Source organism: Orycteropus afer, unplaced genomic scaffold (genome assembly GCF_000298275.1).
Source record: "Orycteropus afer afer isolate SDZICR_OR568_19922 unplaced genomic scaffold, OryAfe1.0 scaffold00132, whole genome shotgun sequence".
NCBI lineage: Eukaryota > Metazoa > Chordata > Mammalia > Tubulidentata > Orycteropodidae > Orycteropus > Orycteropus afer.
The window spans coordinates 3,645,765-3,656,900 of NW_006921719.1; the positions used below are offsets into that span (position 1 = coordinate 3,645,765).

Here is an 11,136-nt window from a genome sequence, read left to right on the forward strand (position 1 = left end):
TGTGGCTTCCAGCCAAACAAAAGACAGGCATATGAGTTGAACATTTACCTGAGGTAGATACACTCCTTGGAGAGAAAAAGCTTGGGACAAAGAAGGGCTGCTTATGCACAGGGAGACAGCTCAGGGAGCAGGAGTGCATGGAGGGATGGACACAGGGAAGAGGTAACTATCAGGAGGAAGTAGAAGGGGAGATGTTGCATTGTGTTAAATTGCGGTCAATGTCATGAGACAAAGTATGAACTGCTATATGGAAAGTGTATTTGCTCTGTAAATTTTAACCCAAATCACAATAAAAATAAATTAAAAAAAAAAAAAAGATGAAAGGAAAAGGAAATCCATATACAAAAAGAACTAAGCCCAGAAATAAAAAGAAAAAAGAAACCATTAATATCACATAAAGGCATAATAAAATGACGGCAATAAATCCACCCCTATCTAAAATCACATGGAATATAAATGGAATAAATCACCAGTCAAGAGGCAGTGAATGGCAGAATCGATTAAAAAAATGACCCATCAATATGCCTACAAGAGACACACCTTACACACATAGATACAAATAGATTAAAAATTAAAGGATGTGGAAAAATAACAAGAAAATAGTAATCAGAATAAAGCAGGAGTGGCAATATTCACATCTGACAAAACAGACTTTAAATCAAATGAGACAAAGAAGGGCATTATATAATGATAAAAGGGAAAGTTCAACCAGAATATATAACAATTATACATATTTATGTACCCAATGCTAGAACCCCAAAATTTATAAATCAAACCCTAACAGAATTAAAAAGAGAAATTGACACATCTACAGTAATAATAGGAGATTTCAGTATATCACTTTTGATGATGGATAGAACAACTAGAATCAAAGATATAGAACAAAGATACAGAAGACCTGAATGACACTATTAACCAACTGGACCTACCAGCCATATACAGGACACACCATCCAAAACAGTACAATATACATTTTTCTCCAATGTACATGGAATATTCTTCAGAATAGACTCTATCTTAGGTCACAAAGCAAATTTCAATAAATTTTAAAAAACTGAAATCATACAAAGCATCTTCTCTGAACATAACAGTATGAAGCTAGAAATAACAGGAAGAATAAGGAAAATAAATAAATATGTAGAAACTAAATAATACACTAATAGAAACTATGAAGTTGTCACTTTCAAGACTAAGGTGCTCCTGACCCAAGCCATGGTTAGTTTTAATCACCTCATAAGCATGTGAAAACTGGATAATGAATAAAGAGGGCTGAAGAAGAATGAACGCTTTTGAATTACAGTGCTAGCAAAGAATATTAAATATACTCTGGACTGCCAGAAGAATGATTGAATCTGTCTTGGAAGTATAGCCAGAATGTTTCTTAGAAGCGAGAATGGTGAGTCTTCATCTCATATACTTTGGGCATGTTATCAGGAGGGACCAGTCTCTGGAGAAGGACATTATGCTTAGTAAAGTAGAGGGTCAGCAAAAAGGAGGAAGACCCTCAATGAGATGGGTTGACACAGTGGCTGCAACCATGGGCTCAAACAATCAAGACTTGAGAGGATGTCACAGGACTGGGCAGTATTTCTTTGTGTTGTACAGAGGGTCGATGAGTTGGAACAAATTTGCCAGCCCCTAGCAATAACAGAAAACACTGCTTCATAGATGAAATCACCAGCAAAATCTTAAAAAAAAAATACTTAGAATCAAACAAAAATGAAAATACAATATAATAAAAATCTATGTTATGCAGCAAAAGCAGTGTTCAGAGGGAAATCCATAGCAATAAATGTCTATATTGAAAAAGAAGAAAGATCTAAAATAAATAACATAACCTGACAAATAAATAATAAAGGTCAGAGCAGAAATAGATGAAATTTGTTGTTGTTGTTGTTAAGTGCCGTCGAGTCGTTTCCGACTCATAGCGACCCCATGCACAGCAGAACGAAACACTGCCCGATCCTGCGCCAGCCCCACAATCCACGCTATACTCGAGCCCATCATCGCAGCCACTGTATCAATCCATCTCCCTGAAGGCCTCCCCCTCTTTCGTCGACCCTCCACCCTACCAAGCATGACATCCTTCTCCAGGGAATGGTCCCTTCTTACAACATGACCAAAATAGGTGAGACGAAGTCTGGCCATTCTTGCTTCCAAGGAGCATTCTGGCTGCACTTCCTCCAGGACAGATCTGTTAGTTCTTTTAGCAGTCCATGGTACTTTCAGCATTCTACGCCAGCACCACAACTCAAAAGCATCAACTCTTCTTCGGTCTTCCCTATTCATTGTCCAGCTCTCACATGCATACCAGGTGATTGGAAATATCATGGCTTGTGTCAGGCACACCTTAGTCCTCAAGGAGATATCCTTGCTTCTCAGCACTTGAAACAGTTCCTTCACAGTTGACTTTCCCAATGCTACACATCGTCTAATGTCCTGACTGCTGCTTCCGTTGGCATCGATTGTAGAACCAAGCAACGTGAATTCCTTGACAACCTCAATCTTCTCTCCATTTATTGTGATGCTGCTCATTGGTCCAGTTGTGAGGATTTTTGTTTTCTTTATGTTGAGATGTAATCCATACTGCAGACTGTATTCTTCAACCTTCATCAGTAGGTGCCTTAAGTCATCCTCACTTTCAGCAAGCAAAGTTGTATTGTCTGCATATCTCAGGTTGTTAATGATTCTTCCTCCAATCCTGATACCACGTTTTTCTTCATATAGTCCAGCTTCTCGGATTATTTGCTCAGCATATAGATTGAATAAGTGTGGAGAAAGAATACAACCCTGACGCACTCCCTTCTTGATTTTAAACCATGTAGTGTCCCCTTGTTCTGTTCGAACGACAGCCTCCTGGTCAAGGTACAGATTCCTCATGAGTACAATCAAGTGCTCAGGGATTCCCATTCTTCTCAATGTTATCCATAATTTGTCATGATGAAATAGAAAACAGAAAAATAATAGAATCAACACCACCAGAAGTTGGTTCTTTGAAAGGATCAATAAAATAGAAAAAACTGCTGGATAGATTGACAAGCAAAAAAAATGAGAAGATGCAAATAAGGAATGAAATTGGAGACATTACAACAGATTCAACTGCAATAGAGGATCATAATAGAATACTATGAAAATCTGTACTCTAACAAATTTGAAAAACTAAAAGAAATTAACAAATTCCTAGAAATATATAACCTATCTAAACTTACACAGGGATAGAAAATCTAAATAGACACATAACGAAAGAAGAGTTCAAAGATGTCACTAAAAAAAGAAGAAGGGGGGGGGGAAGATCTCTCCCAACAACAACAAAAAAAAGAAGAGGACACAGAAAGCATGCAAAAAGAGTGGACTAAGAACTAGGATTTAGGACTCTAGATTTCCAGCCACAGGATATTTCTTCTACTCTCTTGTTGAATTAAATTGGGGGAGGGAGCAGTGGCAAAAAAATCCCACTCACAAAATGGGGTCTTTTCTTCTAGTCCACCCAGAGTTACCTCAGAAGGAAGTTCTGGTGATCTACTTAAGAAAAATCAGCCATTGAGAATTCTGTGCAGTGCAGTTCTACTTTGACACACATAAGGTCACCATTAGTCAGAGTTGACTTGAAGGCAACTAGTGCTAGTTTTTCATTGAAGATTCCTTTACCACACACAGATCAATAAGTATTGTCAGTCAGAATATTGCCCTGGAAAGATGAATTGGGAGGTGAAAGTAGATGACTGACAGAAGATAGGAAGAATGATAACCAACCTGTTTACCTCCTGAGCAAACTATCTGATGTCATCTTTCTTGTTATGGAGTAAGTTAAATTTGTAGATTATTTTTGGAAGTGAGAATGTAAGAAAAATGAGCAGTGTATGAAAAGAGACAATCATAAAAATATACCCTGTGAGGCAGCCCCACAGTCCACCTAGCCCAGGATTCTAGTTTTCTCAAAAGCTCTAAGGATACTTTATAAGAGGGTATGGTTATTTTCTTAATGTACAAAGTTGAGTGAAGTGCTGGTATTACAGGTTGGCCTTAGGTGTCACTCTTGCTTAGTTGCCACCGTGTAAAAATGAGCACAGAATAGACAACTTGAGTAGGTCTATTTATTTGCCTCATACCTATGCCTTTAACAAGAAGAACAAAACAAGGGACAGACCTGGAAATACAACCAAACCCATTGCCATCGAGTCAATTTTGACTCACAGCAACCCTTTAAGACAGACTAGAACTGCCCCATAAGATTTCCAAGGCTATAATCTTTATGGAAGTGAAATGGCACATCTTTCTCCTATGGAGCAGCTGGTGGGTTTAAATTGTGATCTTTCAGTTACCAGTCAAGCGCTTAACAAATGCACCACCAGGGCTCAAGACAAGGTCAAGTCTTTCCATATAGATGTGTTTACCTCTTTATTGCTGTTTTTAGAGTTTTCTCTCTTTAAATCTTGAGTGGCCTCCAGTTACCTTTTCCAACATCCAAAGCTATTTATGCCAGTTGTTAGTTCAGTGTCTCTCCTTCTCCCTCTGAACAGGAAATTTGTGTGTTGTATCTGGATTAATTTTTTATTTTTCTCATAGCAAAGGTTTTGGCTCCAGGCTCTTACACCTTGAATCTGCTTTGCTGCATGATATAAATGATTATCCTGTGTGCAACCTTGTGCACTTTCTCCAGAGCAGGGCTGTGCCAATAGCATTTCATTGCCATGTCCTGACTCAGTGTGAGTCCCAAGGAAGATAGGAATGATTGTTTGGCAAGGTGTGGACATAGGAGCTGCACGGGCTCTGGAGGCCCAGTGATGCACACTCAGGGGGAGCCATGGCTTCATTTCCCACATTTCTTTCACACAAAGCATGATTATATGGAAGTGCTTCCATATGGCCTATGGAAAAGCCCAGCCAAAACCGGCTTTCAGCTGGCGGCTTCAGACCAGTAACAGACATTAAGGGGCTGTAATGAAAATCAAGAAGGAGGAGTACCGTGTTTTTGCAGGGTGAGGATCTTCACTAACTTTAACCTTAGGCTGAAAACATATGTATAGAACCAGATGAAAGGCCAGCGTCCTGTGGATGCCCCTGGCTTTCTCTTATCACTGCTGTGTTCAAGGATCTGTCTGTGCCTCCAGTGCCTCTTTCTTTGTAGAAATTAATCAGAAACATGAGACATTTTAGGGGTTCTTAATCTGGAAGGTCCTGAACTGGCATCAGGGGTCTAAGAGAAACACACACACACCCACCCCAGTAAACCAAAATGACAAATTGGGTCTTATGTGCACATGTGCTTTTTCCTGGAGAGAAAATGCATAGCTTTCAACAGATTCTCAAAATGATCTATAACTGTTTATCCAAAAATGGATAAACAATGCAAGAGAGAGAGGAAAAGAGAGAGACAGTATGAACTGCCTTACCAAAGAGGGAAGAATTATCAAGCGCAAAAAGGTAGGCCTTTTTCAGCCACACAGTACCCCATCCCAGCCCTTCCCATATCAGGGCCTCCTCTTCACACTTCTCCAAAAAGACTATTTCTTGACACACTGTCACTCGGTTTCTATGCCAGTTCAATTAGAATTATCTCCATTTCTAATCTCTCTTGGACCCTAACAAAACCAGGTCTTTTCTGATGAGATTTCTAATATGTTTAAGGCCAAGTCTAACTCTGGGCACTTCCCCAACACCCCGAGCTAGCTGTATTTTCTCCCTCAGTCCTATCATCCAAAAATCTTCCTGAATTAACTCTTCACAGCAGAGCCTGCCTCTTCAAACTGCCTTTCCCTGGTCTGACTCTTTCCTCTCACTTTGGTTTCTCCTAGTATTCAGTCTTCTTTGACATGTCCAAGGTTTTCCTCCATGCCCATCAGTAGCCCTCTGAAAAACAATCCTCTGATTGATCCAAGTGTGGATTTAAAAACCTTTTTACAAAGATCCATATTTACATTTAATGTACATAAGAGTTGTGACATCTTTAGGTACCCAAATGAGTAATATTTCTAGTAATGATAAAGCTAGCAGTTACTCAGCACTCTAATTGCCAGACATTATTTGGAGTGCTCAGCTTGGTTTGAGTTACTTATCCTCAAAACAACTCTACAAAGGAAGTTCTATTATTGTTTTCAGTTTTAAATGAGAAAGCCACAATACATACACACACACACATATATATATATGTGTATATATATATATATATATATATATAATGTGCTCTTCTTACATAGTTAGTTAGCAACTAACCTAGGGTTTAAACCCAGGCAGTCTGGTTCCAAATCCTAATTTCCTAACCACTTCCCTAAACTGCATTTCATTGTTCAATTTTTAATGAAGTTTCTTAACATCTCTGGTCCTTATTTTCCTTACCTGTGAAATGGGTTTAATAATATCATAATCAGAAGTTATATAACTTGCCCTGCTTACCTAGTAAGCGAAAGATCCAGGATTTAAACTCAGGTAGTCTGCTCTCAAATCCAGATTTCTTAACCACTTCCCTGTACTGCCTTTCATAATTGATTACAAACAAATTTTCTAAACATCCTGGTCCTTATTTTCCTCATCTGTAAAATGGTTTGACAGTATCAAAATCACACAATGTAAGTTGCTGGTAAAATGAAATTATATAATACAGCTGCAGAGAACCTTGTAAATGACAAAGCATTATGTAAATATTAGTAATTACAGAATGGATGGAAGCCTAAATACTTGGTTTCCTTGCCTCCTTAGAAGCTAGGGTGTCATATGCCATAGCTCCGGTCAATAATGCCACAATCCCCTGGGAAGGGCTTCCCTTCCTGAATAAAGAGCACAGGATTAAAAGAATGTTTTTTTGCACTATCTTCTTTTTCATTGCCCAGGATGTGAATCTGATGCCTGAATGTTCAGTGATGATATTGTAATCACAGAGTTGAAAACCACAACCTAAGGACTGAAGAAGAGAGAAAGAGGAGCCTGGTTCCCTAAAAGCACAGCAGAATATCTTCCCAGCCTTTTACTGCCTACTCCAGACTTCTTGTTAGAAAATACACATTAACTTCTATGTTTATAACCTGGGTTTTCTATGATTTGCAGTAGAACACACTCCTTACTGATGCATCACCATTCAAAGCCACCTCCTTCATGAAGTTCAGAGATTGGAACCTCCATGAATACATAGTCTCCTATCTCAGCTAGGCCATTACAACTACTCCTCTATCTTCTCTCTGTCTTGATGAATTCCTTCTCCTCCTCTTCCTAATGGCACTCTCTTCAAGTCTCTGAGGTGCCTCAGGCTTAGCAGCCAATTCTTAGACTTAATGAACAGAGTCAGTCAAAGCCAATTAAATTTTGCATCATCTTCCCCAACTGTATTTATATTATCCAGGTGCCCAGCTATTGACATGGTATTGATGTGTACCCTTCTTCTTATTCTGGACAAAATCGTTTCCTTTCATTCTGGGCAAATGCCTCTGTCTATATATTTTCACCTTCTGTTCATTCATCAACCCATTGCAATGAGGCTTCAGTTGCAGCCTAAAAAGTCTTGCAACAGCTCTTGTTAAGGTCACAATGATATTCAAATTGCCAAAGAGAAATAATTGGAAGTTGTATTTGAGCTGACCTCACAACAACATTTACTGACACTACCTCATTTTTTGAAATTACTTACTTCTTTGGTGGCATAGTGCCTAAGGCATTTGACTGCTAACCAGAAGGCTGGCGGTTCAAACCCACCAGCCACTCCTCGGGAGAAAGGTTGGGCAATCTACTTCCATAGTGATACCACCTCAGAAACCCAAGGAGGGGTCGCTATGAATCAGATCAGACTCGACAGCATGAGTTTCGGCTTCTATAATACCTCTCTTACTAAGTTCTGCTTTCATCTACCTACTGTTTCCTTTCCTTCTCAGTTGTCCTGTCTTAACTTCTTCTTGGTGCACTGCCTTGATTTCAGGTGTTCTTCAGGATACAGTTCTTGCCCTTCTGATGTAGTCTATGTACTCTGTTTTATACATGCATAACCATGTATCACTAACGGAGGGTTCTGCTACCAGCAATGGTGGACAAATGTGTTTCAGACCAACCAGCCAATCACAAACAAGATGTAATCAACATCTGTTTGAAAGTATTAGAAATCGTTCAAGGTCCTGAGGCCAAAATTTTGGTGAGAATGGAAATTCAGAGAGCTCTTCCCTTTGATATGCATCTCCTCTTCATGAATTCCCTATACAAATGAACAGCAAACACACCTACCCAGCTCCTCAAGTTGTAAATTTTGTTCATCGTAGCTTCACCTTTAGTCTCATAATCTTCTTTCAAAGAGTTACCAAACTCTATCGTTTCTGCCTAAATAGCTCTCCACTCTGTTCCTTCCTCTTCATTCCCTGTCACACAACACTGGGCCAGTACATCATCATTTCAAACTCCCCATAATATTTTTAAAAGCTCCCTAATTGGACTTGCTCCTTCTAGGCTCACCACACACGTAATCTAGCATTCATATGCAACCAGAATTATTTTACTAAAACACAGATCTAATCAAGTCACTCTTCTGTCTACATCGCTTTAACGACTCTACTTAACTTGAAATGTGAAACACAACAATGAAGATCTTTATGGTTGACTCCTGAATGCCATTCAGTTTTTTCTCCCTTATTGAGCATTCATTCAGGCCTGAGCAACATACTAGTAGTTCCTCCAAAAGGTATTTGAATGTCTTGTTTCCTCTCCCTAGGAAACCCTCTCTACTCTCCACCCCTCCTGCAGTGTTCCACCATTTGGGGATACAAGTAAGATTCCTACTTCATAAGTTACATCAGAATAAATTCAAATGAATGAAAGATTTTAAAGGGGGGAAAAGGTACTGGCAGAAAACATAGCTGAATAATTTTCCTTTAAAGCAAAAGTCAGCAAACTAAGTCAGCAATCTAAGGGCCAAATTTACCCTGTACATATTTTTATAAATAAAGTTTTACTAGAATACAACCAGGCCCATTTGTTTACATATTATCTGTAGCTGCTTTTGGGCTACACAGGCAGTGTTGAGTAGTTGGGACAGAGACCATATGCCTTGCAAAGCCTAAAATATTTATTACTTAGCCCTTTACAGAAACAGTTTACTGGTGTCTGCATTAAAGGATTTTTTAAAGGCACATTATATAGAAATTAGAACACAGAACTATCTGAATACATAAAACTTAGAAACTATCAAGTCTAAAACACACAAACTGTCAACCTATATACCTATATATCTTTATACCTACAAAAAACATGACAGAAAAAAAAATATTTTTGATACATTGAAACTCACAATCAGTGAGGGAATGATCAATATCCAAGTAGGAAAATGATAAATGACTTCAATAGTTAATTGAAAAATTAAAATCGTAAATGGCCAATAAACATATGGCAATGTTTTCTATTTTGTTAGCAATCAAAGAAATGCAAATTAAAGAATTTATTACTTCGCAATTTATTTAGCAAATTGGCAAATACTTAAAAAAAAAAAAAAATAGTAATACCCTGAATTGACAAAGGCTCAAAGAAATAGGTGGTCTTATACAAAGATAACAGGAACAAAAATTGCATATACACTTTTTGTAGGAAATGTGACTTTTAGAAAACTGGTCAAACTTTCTTTCCAACTGAAAAAGTTAGTATTAAGGAAATGTTCAATTAACAGATGGTCTAAGACATAAATTGCTCTATGGTAATACAGTATTGAGTTTAAACCTACTTTTCTCAGGAGAAACATGTGACTTGGATTGTCCTCGCACGAGCCTGCAGGTGGAGCCATCGCCAGCACAGACACCACAGTTGTCTTCCTTGGCATTACTTCCCAGTTGTCTATCACAGCCTACCACCTGCCAACAAAAGCATGGCGGTCAGAAGTGGGCAGGGATACAGGGGAGGTGGAGCAGCCAGTTATTTCAGGAAACTTATTTATGATTATTATCCTTAAATATGAATTGGCTCTCTTTTATGAGAACATACTTTGCTAAATCTGAATGGTATAAAGTCTACAGTACAATATGATGTATAAAATTCGTCTGCAAGGTCCAAATAATTAAAAGAGGAAAGAAAACATGTTTCTGAATTGATCTCTTCCCTCTGTACCCCCAAAAGGAGCTCTGGCAGTGTAATGGTTAAGGCATTTGGCTGCTAACCAAACGGTTGGTGGTTCAAACTCACCAGGGGCTCTGTGGAAGAAAGAAGAGGCAGTCTGCTTCTATAAAGATTTATAGCCTTGGAAACCCAATGGGAGTCACTATGAGTTGGAATCGACTCTACAGCAGTGAATTTGGTTTAGTTTTGGTTCTCCATATCCCCACTCTTATTCTCTTATTATATTTTTATTCAGATATTTTTACATACATAAAATAAATGGGATATTATAGGTAAAATTGAAGTTCCTTCCTTCTACCACTCTAGGTAGTGCAAACAGTTTGTGCTTGAATACTAACCTTAAGGTTAGCAGTTTGAACTCACCCAGAAATACTATGGAAAATAGGCCTTGTGATCTGCTTCTGTAAAGATTACAGCTAAGAAAACCCTACGGAGCAGTTCTACTCTGTAATACATGGGTCACAATGAATCAGAATCAACTCAAGGAAAAAAAAATCAAACTCACTGCTGTCGAGTTGGATTCAAATCATAGTGACCGCTCCTTGGGTTTCTAAGGCAATATCACTACAGAAGTAGATTGCCCAACCTTCCTTCCATGCAGTGGCTGGTGAGTTTGAACCACCAGCCTTCTGGTTAGCAGTCAAATGCCTTAGGCACTATGCCACCAGAGCTCCTCAATCAACTCAACAGCAATGGGTTTTTTTTCTTCTATCACCATGCACACAATCACACACACACAAACACACACACACACACACACGTCCCTTTATCTCATTTCCTCCCATAAACAACCATTATCCTGAATCTGATGTATAGTCTTCTGGTCCACGGTTTTGCTTTAATTTTTTTTTTCTCTATTTTATTTCTATTTTTTTTTTTTTACCTCTACCTCCATATACCTTTATCTACATCTATATATCCTTATCTCTGTTGTTGTTGTTGTTGTTAAGTGCCGTCAAGTCGTTTCCGACTCATAGTGACCCCATGCACAGCAGAACGAAACACTGCCCGATCCCGCGCCAGCCCCACAATCCCTCCTATACTTGATCCCATCATCGCAGC

The 11,136-nt window shown here is 38.7% G+C and overlaps 1 protein-coding gene across 1 annotated transcript in view; it reads right to left on the reverse strand.

Annotated features, from left to right (window-relative positions):
* The window catches only part of ADAMTSL3 (ADAMTS like 3), a 598,021-nt gene that overhangs the window by 407,780 nt on the left and 179,105 nt on the right, over positions 1 to 11,136 (reverse strand). The window contains exon 6 of the mRNA XM_007945172.1: positions 9,686 to 9,812. Within this exon, the coding sequence (XP_007943363.1) occupies positions 9,686 to 9,812 (127 nt within the window). The remainder of the gene's footprint in view (positions 1 to 9,685; positions 9,813 to 11,136) is intronic.